The sequence below is a fragment of the Lontra canadensis genome, unplaced genomic scaffold (assembly GCF_010015895.1).
Source record: "Lontra canadensis isolate GAN:19392208 unplaced genomic scaffold, GSC_riverotter_1.0 scaffold17, whole genome shotgun sequence".
NCBI classification, from domain to species: Eukaryota; Metazoa; Chordata; class Mammalia; order Carnivora; family Mustelidae; genus Lontra; species Lontra canadensis.
The window spans coordinates 1861084-1877704 of NW_022631011.1; the positions used below are offsets into that span (position 1 = coordinate 1861084).

General features: G+C 43.2%; 1 protein-coding gene across 1 annotated transcript in view; it reads left to right on the top strand.

Annotated features, from left to right (window-relative positions):
* The window catches only part of PSTPIP2 (proline-serine-threonine phosphatase interacting protein 2), a 61226-nt gene that overhangs the window by 34771 nt on the left and 9834 nt on the right, over positions 1–16621 (top strand). The window contains exons 3-6 of the mRNA XM_032859491.1: positions 2642–2719; positions 5417–5451; positions 8687–8793; positions 13442–13504. Coding sequence (XP_032715382.1) covers positions 2642–2719; positions 5417–5451; positions 8687–8793; positions 13442–13504 — 283 coding nt within the window. The remainder of the gene's footprint in view (positions 1–2641; positions 2720–5416; positions 5452–8686; positions 8794–13441; positions 13505–16621) is intronic.

Below are 16621 nucleotides of genomic sequence, written 5' to 3' on the forward strand. Positions count from 1 at the left end.
TGGAGCCCTGGCTGGAGGGTTGGGTGAAGAGAGGTCCACCAACCCTCAGGTTCCAGGGAGCTGGCCATGTACCACCTCCTTTGAGGGACCAGCCTCCCTCTTCTACCCAAGCTGGTTGACAGTGGTCACACCAACTTACAGTGTTCCTTTCTCCTGATGGGCATAGGAGGTGGGCTTCCTCCTTTCTCCAGCAGAGCTCTGACAAGGTAGCAGCAAACAGGCATTTCACAACAATAAGATACACAGATTCCAGAACGTCCCTTGCTTTTTGAGTTCCTCCTCCAGGAAGAACTTTTATACATTTTCTCGGGAAGGAACTAGCCTCGCCATACACCCATGAGGAGGCATTGGCTACTGACCGAAGCTTCTGTTGCCCAGGCAGGACGACCCAAGAGACCCCTGACACAATGAGGATGGTGATGGAAATCAGGGATGTCCACCTGTTTTTTTAAATGAAACACTCAGAAGAAATAAAATAAAAAGAAAAAAATAAAGTTTTTTTAAAGAAGAAAGAAATAATAAAAAAATTTTACACTGCCACCTAGTACACACATGCATAAAACAAAAGTTTTACAAATATCACTGTCCTATTATTTTATTCAACTTTATTTAGTTGTTTTTTTTAAGAGAGCGTGAGAGAATGCACAAGTTGGTGAGGGCAAGAGAAAGAGATAATCTTTTTTTTTTTTAAGATTTTATTTATTTATTTGAGAGAGAATGTGCATGAGAGAGAGAGCATGGTGCACAAGCAGGGGGAAGGGGGAGAGGGAGAACAGACACCCCGCTGGGCAGGGAGCCTGATTCAGGGCTCCATCCCAGGACTCTGAGATCATGACCTGAGACGAAACCAAGAGTCAGTGCATAACCAACTGAACCACCCAGGCGCCCCAGAAGAGTAGCTTTTCAAATGAAGTTGGGTGGGGCGCCTGGGTGGCTCAGTGGGTTAAGCCTCTGCCTTCGGCTCAGGTCATGATCCCAGGGTCCTGGGATCGAGCCCCGCATCGGGCTCTCTGCTCAGCGGCGAGCCTGCTTCCCTTCCTCTCTCTCTCTCTGCCTGCCTCTCTGCCTACTTCTGATCTCTGTCTATCAAATAAATAAATAAAATCTTTAAAAAAAAAAAAAAAACAAAAAAAACAAATGAAGTTGGGTAATTAGCTTACCAAGGGAACTTACAAAGTGGCAGCTTCAGAGGCCTCACACACAGAGAACGTGTGTTTATGACTCATCAGCTCTGGGCAGAAGGGCAGGTGACCTTCCGGGAGGATGTGCTTGTTCCTTGTGCAGAACTGTTCTTTCCCTTCCTTTTCTTTCTGTTTCATATATTCTCACTCAGTACAGCCACTCTCTCTAGGCCAGCCAGAGTTGATTAGTATGCTTTGGAGGTCTCTGCCTGTACATCTTTACTCCGATATTTCCCACCTGGATGTCCTCCCTTCTCCCTGATGCCTAAGTGAATTCTCCCCATCCTTCAAAGTCCAGGTCAAATTCCCCCCACCTTCTTTTCTTCTCCCCTGAACATTATCCCCTCTTCCACCTCCCCTACCTCCTTCTTCCTTTTAGGAAGCATTCTATAGAACATTCCAGTCTGAGGTCTTCCACTGGTTAAGAAGGAAATGAACCTATTTTGTCCCTTGTTTCTCTAGTCTGTGGACTCTCTCACCCATAGAACCCGGTGGGGCCAGCTTATATACCAAGCTCCTGATAAGAGCAGGAAACGAATATAAAAATGAGGATCATGACCCTGCAGCCAGTAGCTAGGGGCAACTAAATGAGACTATGTTACTAGCTGCCACTTAATGAAGGCTTGCCAATACACATATAAACTACCATATATTTTGCATACATTATCTCATTCATTCTCCTACTAACCCTGTGTGGTGAGTTTTATCATCCTTATTTTACAGCAGAAGAAACTGAGGCTCAGAGAGGTTATGTAACTTGTCTAAGGTCACACAACGAAGAAAGGATAGATCTGGTTTCAAACCTAGGAAAGTTGGGTCCTGGAATCTGGTACAGTGTACTTGTTATGATCCCTGGGACACCATAATGGATGGGGAATGGGGATATTTGGCACAGTAGACAGGCCATGCTGCACCAAGTAACAATCAGTTGTTCTTGTGAGACCTGCCAACTGCAGAGCCTGTATTCTGAAATTTCCCTCTCATTGCTGCAGTTTAGCTACATCTTTGAATTGACTATGAATGAGGAACTCTATAGGATGGTTAAAGGGATACTCTTCGAGAACATGGGAGGAGGGGTGAGCCTCAGGAGTGCAGCATTTTGTGGAAATATCTTATTCCACTTAAGTATATGTATATAAATATAAATAAAAATCAATTTTTGGCAAATAATCCTTGGGTCATAGTTTTAAATAGTTAGTCTGTAATGTCCTAGCCTGTGCTGGTCAAGGGGCTGTGTCTGGTTTTGCTGTGATGTCCATGCTGGTGACTTAGAGGTGAAGGCCACTGGTCTTCTCATAGTTCTTCTGGTTGGGTAGAGGGAGTTCTGCCTTTTAGAGACTGGTTTATATCTGAGCTTCTCCTGTCAGAGGTGCAGTTTTGCCCTCAAGGGGAGTGCCATGTGTTTTAACTAAGAATCAACCCCAAGAAGGACTCGGAGCTCTCTCTTCTGTTCCCCTCAGGGCATCAATTGAAGAGAAGTATGGCAAAGACCTTCTCAGCCTCTCCAGGAAGAAGCCTTGTGGACAGTCGGAGATCAAGTAGGTGCCACGCTTCGTTCTGGATTCCTGGTCAACCAGTACTCCCGGGAGCCCCCATCACTTCAGCAGACAGAGCTGGCTCATGGGGTGATGTGTTTTGGGTGAAACAGTTTATAATTGTTCCCCCTCCTTATTTCCAGTTGTGAAAAATACAGAAAAATAGAAAGAAGTCTCAAATGAACTATGAAGACACGACCCATTAGTAAAACCTTCTAGATTTAATTTGAAGTCTTTTTCTATGTATACTGTTTCATAGGGAGGATTATATTAATTTTATACTAGACATTTAATAGAGGGGCTTAGGCACGTGCGCGCATGCTGTTTGTGACAACTGTGAGAGATGGTCTTTGCGCCATTTTATAGTTCTCACCACTGATGTGAGGTTTCTGTACGATGATTTATTTTTCTGTCATTCTCTGAATAAAGATCTGGCCTTAGGACACACTGCCTCTCATCTACAGGGCTGGTGGCTTCATGGGCAGTCATATGGACTCCTGCATTGATATTTATCGAGCTCTTCGACATTTAGCAGAAGGAGTCTAACCCAAATTGATATATATTTTTAAAAATATTTAAATATTTTGAGAGAGAGGAAGTGAGAGAACGAGCATTGGGGGAAGAGGCAGAGAGAGAATCTCAGGCAGACTCCCTGCTGAGCAGGGAGCCCGGTGCAGGGCTTGATCCCAGGACCCTGAGATGAGGCCCTGAGCCAAAACCAGGAGTCAGACGCTTAACGAACTGAGCCACCCAGGCGCCCTGATCCAAAATGATATTTATTATATTCATACACATTTGACCTCTAACTTAACAGATTCATAGAGAGCCTCTGCATTGTTCTCTCTGTTCTGTGACAAAAGCCAGTCAGTGTTCTTTCTAAGAGTGTAGCTCGGAGAGAAAGATGCAATGGGGAATGATTCCTGGCAATGGTGTCTCCACGGTTGACACGGAAGGTTATTTAGGTGACTTATGTTTCTGGTACCTCCAGGATGATCTTTAGGAAGGGGCCCTGGATAAGAGCGCGAGACTCTGCTTCTACGTGGACTAGTTGGATTTTTCCATCTCCTGGACCACATGGAGAGACTCGGGTCTCTAAGGGGCTGCATTAGGGTTTAAGGCCAAAGCGCTTATGTAAAGGGTGGTAGGATATTTTCTCTTTCCACAATGAAGAACCCTAGGGAAGAATGGAGACGACATTGCTGGGCCACCATCCCCAAGGTTCCGATTCTGTCTCTGGATTGTCATCATCCCCTGAACAAGGGAAATAGCAATTAAGTGATGATATGAGGCAACAATGTTAATGACAAATGAAAGAGCTATTTGAACTGCCCTTTTAGTGGCCCTTCAGGTGGGAGAAAAATTTTACACCCTGAACAATTTATGGGTAAGGCAGGGTTTCAGCTCCACGACTCCCCATCGAGAAAGACTTCTGGTTGTACCTGCTGCCATATCCCTCTGCGTGTCTCACTAATGCCAGTAGTAAGTCTGCGCTTTGTGAAGCTCATTCGTCCTTCTGGACCACTGGCACATTTGTCCAATGGGATACTTTCTAGTACACTGTGTTCGTATCATTAGATGGGTAAAGTGAATGGAGAATGTGCAGTTATGTTTTTCTGCTGGATGTCTTTGTAATAATTGGAAATATTTGTGTGAGAAAAGACATGGAGAAAGAAGAATCCTCTCTTTTGGGATAAATGAACAGAGCAGCAAAAGCGAAAGAGCTAGAATATGTGGTCAGCTGCAAAAGACAAGGGTTTTTACTTTGCAAAGTAACAAAACTTACTACACACATATATACATACAGGAAGTGATCCATGATCTTATGCTGTGGGGCTGGGGGACGGTGAATTCACAAAGTTCCATTCCTACTTGAGGGGCCTGGCTGAGCCCAGTGAGATCTGCTTCTATGAAGGCAGCATGAGTAAGAATATTTCCAGGGCCAAGTGACCTCAGAAGGTTTACTTAAGAAGTGTAGGATGGGGGAAAACTCAAACCACAGGCAAGGGGGTCTCGCCAGGTGGAGGAGCCATGGGCTATAAAGAGGATGGGGATAGATCAAGAGAAGGTGTGAAAAATGAGTCAGGGTCTTTCCCCACCAAAACTGTGAGGTAATAAATGTCTGTTGTTTTAAGCTGCTAAATTTGTGGTAATTTGTTATTCAGCAATGGAACACTAATGCAATGTGTTTAGTGTCTCCCCCATTAGAGCCTGAGGTCTGGGACCATGTCTGTCTTGTACCATTGAATCTTTAACATCTGCCACAATATGTGACTGATAGTTTATGTTCAAGGAGCACATGGTTGATGAATGGAAATAGGGGGCAATCAGGAGCCAGAGTTTGAACCCTTCCTTTACTGGCTTGTATCCATATTTCTAATGATCATACCTTAAAGAAGGACTGGTATTCTTATGAGAAAGGGACCATAACTCCTATGATACCATTGGGGGAAAGAAAGCATAAGGAATTTTGGCATCTTGCTCTACCCGGGTGGACAGTGGAGAAGCTTATGCCTGGGATTGAGAGAGTGAGAAAGAGGAAAGTGAACGGCCAAAGTCTTGATCCTTTGTGGTCTTCCCAAGCTCACAGGAAGAGTTAAGCTGGCAGGCCGTGAGATTCAGGCAGAGAGAAGCGTGTGGTGGCATTATGAAATTGCACAGCCAGTTTCCAGAACTGAAACTATGCATGTGCTTGTTTTTTAGCACCCTGAAGCGGGCCCTGGAGGTCTTCAAGCAGCGTAAGTGATTCTCTAAACTGTGTTTGCTGGCCCTGGCAAGTGCTGAGTCTGTCTGTCCCAGAAGTGGGTTTTAATTTGAACAGCGATCTCATATTGGGTGAAAAAAAAAGTTAGAGCAGCTCCCAAGGTGAGAAGGAGCTCTGCAGAGTTGAAACGAGCAGGAGAACCCATCCTTCACACCCCTGTGTCGTGATGTGCATTTGACTCCCTTGGAGCAGCGGTTCTCACACTTGAAATCCAGGGCGAGACCCTGGCACTTCGGCCTTTAAGGGGTCCTGTCCAGTTCTATTTATTTATTTATTTATCTATTTAAGAAAGAGAGAACACAACAGGGGAGGAGGGGCAGAGGGAGAGGGAGAAGCAGACACCCCGCTGAGCAGGGAGGCCCATCTCAGGATTCTGGGATCATGACCTGACCTGGAGGTAGATGCTTAACCTACTGAGCCACCTAGTCGTCCCCATTTCCTTTCTTTTCTTTTTCTTTTTCTTTTCTTTTTCTTTTTTTTTTTTTTAAGTAATTTCTTCACCCAACATGGGGTTTAAGTTCATGGTCGTGGATCAAGATCAAGAGTTGTACTCTCTACCAACTGACCAGACAGGCACCCCCCACTTCAGTTCTAATAGTCCCCAGGCCAATTCCCAGAAAGTGCCTTTAAGGCTTTCTGTTCTTCCCAATACCTGGTGCTTCCAAGCTAGCAATTTTAACATGACACTGTAGACATGATATATGCTTAAAGTGTTTCTGTAGCTAGTTGACTGGTTCTAGATGTTTGTAAATATTAGCTAAATAGATATTCATCTTAACTTTTCCATAGAAGGTGTCTTCTTCCCTCTTTAAACACTAATAAATACATTTCTCCAGGTGGAAATATTTTTTATGTTTCTTGTTTCTTAGATACCCCACAAGCCTAAACATGTGGGCCAAGGGAGCTTCAGCCTAGGCTGGGTCTCTTAAGCCTATAAACTTGTTCATACTTAACTTATTTTCTTTTTCCCCCCAAAATAGGTTTATTTCCTTCTTATTAAAAAAAAAAACATACATTTATATATATTTGTCTTAAAATTCAAACAAACAACTAACTAGTTAGACAACTATGGAGAAGATAATGAACATTTGAACTTTCACTTCATAGTATAAGCAGTTATTGGTGAATGTGACTCCAGATGTTTAATGCAATTAAAATTATACACAAATATGTCTATTCATATAAATAAATAGGATGATACTGTTTCAGTGGTACAGAATCTATGAGGTGAGGACAGATCCTATGTTTTAAAATCAATTTTGAAATGAAAATATCAATTTTTAAAAAGATTTTATTTATTTATTTGACAGAGATCACAAGTAGGCAGAGAGGCAGGCAGAGAGAGTGGGGGAAGAAGGCTCCCTACTAAGCAGAGAGTCTGATGCAGGGCTCGATCCCAGGACCCTGGGATGATGACCTGAGCCGAAGGCAGAGGCTTAACCCACTGAGCCACCCAGATGCCCCTGTCTCTTCCATTCTTAAGCCCATCCGCTGAGTTTTTTTTTTTATCTCCATTAGTGTGTTTTTTATTTCTAAAATTTCTGTTCAGTTCTTCTTTTTTTATCTTTTTAAATTTTTATTTATTTATTTGAGAGAGAAAGCAGAAGGAGGAGATGGGGCAGAGGGAGAGGGACAAGCAGACTCTGCTGAGTAGGGAGCCCGTTGGGCCTCAGGGACCCAAGATCATGACCTGAGACAAAGTCAGATGCTTAACCAACCGAGTCACCGAGGTTCCCCTGAAAATATCAATGTTTTAATCATGCTAGAAGTTTGGTAGGTTATCTCTCTAGACCTTTCTCTATGCATTTGTAATTCTCCTTCTCTTTCTTAAATTGCAGACACACACACACACACACACACACACACACACACACAGACATGAGTTTTTGTATGAATGAGATCATACTATACCTGGCTCTCTACAATTTCTTTTTCTGAATATTATCTAAACATCTTCCCATTTCAATTCACATAGGTCTGCATTATTCTTTCACATTTGAAAGTCCTGAGGGGCACCTGGCTAGCTTGGTCAGTGGAGAATGTGACTCTTGATCTCACAGGATTGTGAGTTGAAGCTCCACACTGGGTACAGAGATTACTTAAAAATGAAATCTTCAAAAAAAAAAAAAAAAGAAAGAAAGAAAATTTTGATCTTACAAAATGCCAGACTTCCTCCAGAAAGGTTGTATTGATTTTTCCCTCCACCAAAGGTGCTGTTTTTCCCCATGCTTGCCAAAATGAAGAGTTTTCACACTTCAAAAAATTTCCCCAACTTAAAAGCAAAAAATTATATATTCTGTGGTTTCAAGTTTTACATTTCCTTCAATAGCTTTAAGGCTGAATACATTTTCAAATGTTTATTGGCCATTTAGCCAATCTTTAAAAAAAATCATGTTCTTTAAGCAGTTTCTTATAATGGAATATATATGTATATATTTCTTTTGAGTCATAAAAGTTCTTTTATATAGCTATTTACTCTTTTTGATATAAGTTACTAATAGTTTTTCCAATTTGTTATGTATCTTTGAACCTTGTTCAAGGCTGTTTTGACACACACAAGTTTAAAATTTTTTCTTAGGTCAGATCTGTCAGTCTTTCTAGCTTTAATGCCATGCTTCAGTTAGTTTTCTTAGAACAAGTAAAATAAGAATTTTGTTGTTGTTGTTGTTATTGTTATAAAGATAAGCCATGCTCATTACAAAAATCTTAGAAAATAAGGGGAAGAAATCACCAGTCGTCTTTCTATCTAGAAGTAACTATTGATAGCCAAAATTTTCGTGTATGACCTTTCTCACAAATGCTCAGGCTCATGTTAGAGATGGAAAGACTATTAGAGTCATCTAATGTGAAATAAGTATTGAATTTGAAATCATAGTGGGTTTTGTGATATCTTCTACCACATAAGCTCCGTGAGCTGGAGCCTTGGCTGTTTTTCAGTCCAGCCCTGGGCACACACTAGATGAGTGACAGCCAGTGGTAGGAGGCTAAGCTAAAGGATTTCCTAGCTTTGGTCTTGGTGGCCAAGGCAAGGCTGGGCACATGGAAGCACTCAATAAATGGTGACCGAGTGAAGTACGTTATTTTTACCCCTTGGTCCAGTATTTTGTGCATACATTTTGTGCGGTTTTGTATATTTGAATTCAGACATATGTAGATCTTGTGTATTGTTTTTTGTTTTGTCTTGGTTTTTTTTTTAATTCTTTTTGCAGAAGTAGACAGTGTGGCCCAATGTCACATTCAGCTTGCCCAGACTCTAAGAGAAGAGGCCAGGAAGATGGAAGAATTCAGGGAAAAGCAAAAGCTACAACGGAAAAAGGTTGGATTTGTGTATGTGTGAAGAGGTTGCTTTTCCTGGGGCACAAAACCCCAAGCTTGTTTGTTCATCAGGCTCCTTGGCTCATTCCTGCCTTCATGCAGCCATGCTCTTTTAACCAACCTATGAGATTATTTATTGGGAAACCACATGGAGACCCAATCTAGATGGTTATGTCACTGTGCCCATTTGCATCTGGGTCAGTTCTCTTTGAATTCTTGCAGAATTTAAGGGGCTGGCCTACCTTCCTCTTCTTCTCATATCTGCTGCCACTATTCCAACTGACTGGCAAGGGGGAGCCCTCTGTCTTCAGTAGAGTCTAGGGCATTAGACCTGGAGGGCTCCCAGATCACACTCCTCCTCTGGACAAGGCAGTAAGGGAAGGGTAAGACATGGAAAAGACTCACATTCTCCCAGACACCATCCAGTCCAAACGCCTTATTTTATAAACAGGGAAACTGAGGCCCTGAGAAATCAAGTCCTCTTTGTCTTCAGAGCAGGTGCACATAGGCTCCTCTCCATTGATGGGATTTACTCTGTTGGACTACATGGAAGGACACAGGAGTAAGCAGAGTTAATAAAACTGGCAAACATTTGAGAAGTTATAAGGATCAAGAAAAAAAGTCCAGTTTTATGATCATAAAGCATTCCTTAGAACTAGACCTTAGTCCTTAGACTAGACCAGGGCAAGACTGGACTAGACTAACTAGTCCTTAAACTAGACCAGCCACTATCCTGACTCTCTTCTATTTTGTTCCTAAATGACTTATATATCCAGGTTGGCCTGGCAGCCAAGAAGGGACCTTCAACATTTCTTTCTTATATCTGGTCTATAAGGTTGGAACCTCAGCTTCTCATGGCGGGGGGGCATGCTCTTTCCTATTCGGCATCCAAAGATTTCCAGCCCGGTCTCCCAGATAGCTCTGCATGGACTTTTTGGAAATCCTTCCTCATACTGGTTCCTGGCCATCTGAAGGTCATTGTCTGTAGTGTGTGTATCTAATGAAACATCCAGCGGTTCAGGCCGACTCTACCCGTACATCCTAACATCAGCAACGTTGCCTATGGCTCTAGGTCAGATTCTAATTCCAGCTTTTTTGGTGACTACTTGGCATTTGGAGTGGGTGAGCCTTTGGACCCTGGCTGCCTTCATCTACGGTCATTCCCGAGCTGCTCTTACAGCTGTGCCTCTTGTGAGGAAGGAAGGGTAGACACTAACTTGTAAGGAACACCGTATCCTGTGGCTTCGTACATACTCACGCTTCATGTATCAGGTTTGAGAGGTGCATCTGGCCTCAGATATTTTTCAGAGCAGAAATAATATGCTTATTATACCCACCCATTGGATAGTCACACTGTTTTTGGCTGACAATGCCAGCCCTCCCCACCTACCTAGAGGAATAACCATTTTTCAGAGGCAAGAATGCCTTAGACAGTCAGAGTCTATGCATACATGATTTCCAGGAAGAGGAGCAGAGGGTCATTTCCTCATGGTTCTGAGTGCCTTCGGTGGCCTTGGTCACTTCAGGGAGCGTTCTGTTCATTTTGCAAGGCTTCTGAAACTTCCCTTCCTAACAAGTTACGAAGGCCACATTCTCGTAGCTCAAGGAATATGTTCTGAATTCTGTTACGTAATAGAGGAGCCAGTGTTCGAGCCACTGCTGTCATCCCCATTCCCTCTATCCTATGTGCTCTCTTGTGCAGAAGAGGACCTTCTGAGCTTTCTTGGGGAAGTCCAAAGTTTATTAATAAATTTGCAGTTACTTGTGTCATGAGGGACTCTGGGTTGTACCACTTCTGTATTTAGATACATTTGTTTTTTCAAATCAAACTTTGGGAGAAAATATATCAGTGCTAACTTCCCATTTTCACTGGCCCAACCCTGCATGCTTTGGTCTGCCACTTTTTGGAAACTAAGCCATTTCCACTTATCAAGGAAAGCCATCAGTTGGTTTCTTTCTTTCTTTCTTTCTTTTTATTTTTTTTTTGAGATTTTATTTATTTATTTGTCAGACAGGGAGAAAGCGTGAGTGAGCACAAGCAGGGAGAGCAGCAAGCAGAGGGAGAAGCAGGCTCCCTGCCAAGTTGGGAGCCCGATGTGGGACTCAACCCCAGGACCCTGGGATCATGACCTAAGCCAAAGGCAGCTGCTTAACTGACTGAGCCACCCAGCATCCTCATCAGTTGGGTTGTTTTAGAAACTTGGGCAAGGGGAAGCGTTGGCAGAAGGGCTGATCAGAAGTTAATGGTGTGCTCACTTAGACAACTAGATTTCTGTGGTGGTGAACAGTACAGACATGGTCAGCCTTCCCTCCGTGAGTGTAGAGCATGGCTAGAGACTGATGTGACATAGTCATCATGATAAAGCACAATGAACCTTAAGTAGTAGGGAAGGTGCAGAGGCCACGTGAATGTACAGTGGGGACACCTGACCTCATCAGTGAGGCAGCTGCTTAACTGACTGAGCCACCCAGTCAGGTCTCCTAGGGGGGTGGCCTTGAAGCTTGTCTCTTGAAGGGACAGCACATGGTCAGGGGCTCTCCTTTGATGCCCACATTCTGTTCTACGTCTCAGCTAAGACTGGGATGATCATGGCGCCATGTTGTTCTGCCTATGTAACAAGCCATCTCTGAAGAAAGGAACCTCCTGGGTTGTACAGAGTGACCTGTTTTCTGAATACAGTCTGAATGTAGACAGACAGACACACAGACCACTGAACAGCTCTTTCAATAATTTACCATAGGGTCATTTGGGTCATTTATATATCTCTTCTTTCTTTCCCCTGCCCTCTCGGTTTCCCCTACCTTAGAACAGGGGTGATAGTTCTGGCACTACTTTGTGTTATCAGTAACACAGCAATTTGATTTCCACTGGGTTTGGCCTTAGAAGACTTGCCGTGACTAGGTCCCTCTGTAAGTGAATACAGACCTGAGAAGGCTTTAATCAAAGAGCTGGACTCAGTGTCCCTGAATGACCTTAAGCAATATCACTCTTGGGCCCTAGGGGCGCACCTGTCAGGTGAGAGCCAGACTACCTCTCTAGGGTCCTGTCCAGATACAGATATCAGGCATCCTCGAAGGCAGAGAAGAGAAACGGAAATGTTCTGGGTAATTAATAAGACTTTGTAGCCATCTCAGTGGTGCCTGAAGCACATATTATGTGCAAACTGGACACAAGAAGGCCTGGCTGGGGCCATAAACTATAAAATAGTAGCAGCTCCCAAACTGAAAGAATGGCAGTGTGTATATTTGGTCTGGCAGAGACGGCAGACTAGACCAACATCGCTAACTGATCTGCTCCAGGGAAAATTAGAAACCATTAACAAATAAGCCCAGTTCCTTCTCCTGGCAGAAGTGCATAGGCAGTCATGTGAACCACACAGCTTCCTGTCTGTGATAGCAAGGACCTTCCCATGAGTCTTTGCATGCGGGGCTCATGTCTGTTTTCTGGGCCTTCAGCATTTTCGCTGTTAGCAGATGCATAGCCACCTCTTGGTCCCTTGATTTCTCCTGGGCTAGAAGAAGACTCCTCTGTTCTCTGAAGACCCCTTATCCACTCCTGACCCCCCAGCCTGGTGAATTTCATGTATTACATGAAATTTATATTTGAAGTGAGACCATGCCAGACATTCCATTCAGATATCTTGAAATTTGTGTTGGTAACAGACAAAAATTCAACTTTCCAGAAGAAAGAGACATCACATTTGAATATCATTTTCAATATTAGTATTTTGCATTGTTCCATTTTGCACAAGAGCAATGCCATAACTCATTTGGAATGATTGCATCTCTTAGTCTTTTATATACCCATTTGGCTTTATAGAGCTATCGTAAGGGATCGTGGTAGGTTCAGGTAATGATTAGGAACAAGGGCACAGGAGTCAGTCTGTGCCCAAATCCCGACTCCATGACTTGCGTGGGTAAGTTAAGCCACCTCAGTTTAATGTCAAGAAAACGGAGATAAGAGTATTCGCAGTTGCTGGGATGCATGGAAACTGCTTGGCACATGATACTACCAGGTAAATGGGAGCTTCTGTTATGTCTGACATACATTTTTATTATTTGCTGCATTGTTTTGAGCAATGAACGTGTTAACATCACAGCCACAACAAAGAAATTGCTCCCAGTTGAACTCAGCAGAGTACTTTATGTTTCCTAGATTAGATGAGGGTAAAGAAAACACCTTCTTTAGCTGTCCTACAGACATATCTTCTCTTCATTCTGCCTGGGCTCCTTGCTGGTTAAGGGTGTGCCGTTGATGAAGCTGACATAGGTTTACCGACCAAAGACGCCTTTTTAAAAAGGAATGACGCCCTAACAAGAGTTTTAAAATCCTTTTTGAAACCTAAGTTTCTTAATTCCAGATTTACTGAGGAGACCGCTCCAGGGATCAGTGATGCTCCGAGGCGGCTGGTGGCTACCCACGTTCAAGGGCGGGCCTCACCATGACCCAGCCATAAGACCAGGGGCAGGGGCTTCCGCCTCTGCTGCAGTTTCCTCGCTTGTGCAATGGGGGGAATAAATAGTGTGTCGACCTTCCAGTGTGTGTGAGGACTAAGTGAGATGGTCCATATCGAACCCTTAGTCCTCCAGTAAACTGGTATTAACGGTAATTTGTTTTTTTATTAATAGTGCTTGTCCTCTCTTCACAGACAGAGATTTTAATGGATGCTGCCCATAAACAAAAAAGCCTACAGTTCAAGAAAACTATGGATGTGAGTCTCACTTTATTTTTTATGTATGTATTGATTTTTAAAAGATTTTATTTATTTGAAAGAGAGAGAGAGAATGTGCACAGGTGAGGGGAGGGGCGGAGGGAGAGGGACCAGCAGACTCCCTGCTGAGTACGGAGCCCGAGGATGACCCAGGGCTCGATCCCAGAAACCTGAGATCATGACCTGAGCTGAAACATGGAGTTGGATGCCGAACGGACTATGCCACCCAGGCAACCCCGAGGCTCGCTTTATTGCCTCCTTTTCAGCAAGGTGACATTTTGTGAAGTCCTGTGCTGTGTATAAACATATTCCTGAAAATAACATTTCAATAATATTAATTAGTACAGTGGTTTGGGAAAACAACCTTTAGAAGTTTGACTTTCCTTCTTTTTCAGGCCTTGGAAAGACTGAGGATGAAACTAGATAGAGGAAGCAAAATAATAGTGCCTTTCTGGTAACCTGGGAAGGTCATTTAAATATTTCAGGCCAAGACACAAAAGCATCTATACCCCATGATGCCATTTGTCTTGTTGGATTTGAGCTTTTTCTCTGTGACTGTTTTGAATATGGATTTCTTACCTATTTTACTGAGTGACTCCTTCCTGTTTCAAGATCTGAAAACTGTAAAAGCCTTCCTTAAATAATTTATTTAAAAAAAAAAACACTTAACGAGACAGAGCTAAGACAGATTGCTAGCACCCTCCCTCTAGCTTTTGTGAGTCTGTTCAATTGGGACAGTGAACTCTGGTTTTGAACCATCTGTGATGCCTTTGAAACATCATTATATTCTCAGATGGTGACATGCTGTCTGGTAACCCAGTTACAAAAGAAAATGTCACCAATGTTGGTGGCATGTGTGGTTTGTTCTGCATCATTCTTCTTTTTTTTTTTTTAAGATTTTATCTATTTGAGGGGTGCCTGGGTGGCTCAGTGGGTTAAAGCCTCTGCCTTCGGCTCAGGTCATGATTCCAGCGTCCTGGGATCGAGCCCCACATCGGGCTCTCTGCTCAGCGGGGAGCCTGCTTCCCTTCTTCTCTCTCTGCCTGCCTCTCTGCCTACTTGTGATCTCTGTCTGTCAAATAAATAAATAAAATCTTTAAAAAAAAAGATTTCATCTATTTGAGAAAGAGAGAGATCACAAGCAGGGAGAAGGGCAGAAGGAGAGAGTGAGGGAGAAGAGGCTCCCCACTGAGCAGGGAGCCTGACTTGGGGCTGGATCCCAGGACCCTGGAAGCCAAAGGCAGATGCTTAAGCGACTGAGCCATCCAGGTACCCTGTTCTGCATCAGTGTTTCCCGGGATACACACCACCTCAAACGCCACTGATGAATAAGAAGTGATGTTAGTGTAATTCCAGAAATGGCGATGGACCATAAATCATCGTTCCCAGCACTTTTATGTTTTGAGTGGTCTGGGGTGAGCTTTCTTACAATTGAAGAGAAAGCCTTAGTGAAATACACGTTTCTCAACTCTGTCTTCTACCTACACGGAGAGCCATATCAGTGTTAAAACTTTTGCTTCAACTGTCAAAAATGATTTAGAAAACTCAAGAAAAAGGAAGACTATTGTATTTGCTCTCTCTCTCTTTTTTTTTTTTTTTTTTTTTGCTGAGTGTGTCCTTTTTTCCTCTTGGTGTTCCAAGGTTTCTTCTTTTATAGTTTCCTTTTGCTTAGAGAACTTCTTTTTTAAGTAGGCTCCACTCCCAGTGTGGGGCTTGAACTCATGCCCTGAGATCAAGTGGCACATGTTCTGCCAACTGAGCCAGCCAAGTGCCCCCAGAGAACTTCCTTTAGCCATTCTACAGAACAGTCTGCTAGCAACAAATACTCTGAGTTTTTCTTCATCTGAGAATTTCTTTTTTTTTTTTTGAAAGATTTTATTTATTTATTTGACAAAGAGAAAGATCACAAGTAGGCAGAGAGGCAGGCAGAAAGAGAGGAGGAAGCAGGCTCCCCACTGAGCAGAGAGCCTGATGCAGGGCTCAATCCCAGGATCCCGAGATCATGACCTGAGCTGAAGGCAGAGGCTTAACCCACTGAGCCACCCAGGCACCCCATCTGAGAATGTCTTGATTCCCCCTTCAGTGTTAAAGGCTATTTTCACTGGATATAGGATTGTGTGTTGATGGTTCTTTTCTATCAGTATTTGAAAATGGGCCACTCTCTTGTGGCCTCTGTGGTTTCTGATAAGAAAGCTGCTGTAATTCGAATTGGTTTTCCCTTATAGATAAGGTGTCTTTCTTTCTTTCTTTCTTTCTTTCTTTTTTTTTTTTTTTTTAAGTTTTCAGAAGTTCACCTATATGTTTTTGACATGGATTTCTTTGGGCTTATTTTGTTTGGGGTTTGATTAACTACTTGAATCCATGAGTTTACATCCGCCAAATTTCAGAAGTTTTCAGCTATTTATTTCTCCAAGTGCTTTCACAGCCCACCTTCCTCTTTTCGGGTTGCAAGGATATGAGCGTTAGATCTTCTGTTACGGTGCCAAAGGTCCACGAGGCTCTATTTTTCTGTTGTTCAGATTAGGTAATTTCTATTGTTCTATCCTCCACTTTACTGACTCTTAGATATTTTATTTGTTTATTTGACAGAGAGATCACAAGTAGGCAGAGGGGCAGACGGTGGGGGGGGGGTGGGAAGCAGGCTCCCTGATGAGCAGAGAGCCTGATGCAAGGCTGCATCCCAGGACCCTGAGATCATGACCTGAGCCAAAGGCAGAGGCTTAACCCACTGAGCCACCCAGGCACCCCTGTCTCTTCCATTCTTAAGCTCATCCATTGAGTTTTTTAAATCTCCATTAGTGTGTTTTTTTAGTTCTAAAATTTCTGTTCAGTTCTTCTTCTTTTTTTTTTTTTTAAGATTTTGTTTATTTACTTGACAGAGAGATCACAAGTAGGCAGAGAGAGAGAGAGAGAGGAGGAAGCAGGCTCTCTTCTGAGCAGAGAGCCCGATGCGGGACTCGATCCCAGGAGATCATGACCTGAGCTGAAGGCAGAGGCTTAACCCACTGAGCCACCCAGGTGCCCCAGTTCTTTTTTTTTTATTTATTTTTTAAAAATTTTATTTATTTATTTGAGAGAGAAAGCAGAAGCAGAAGGAGGGGCAGAGGGAGAAGGACA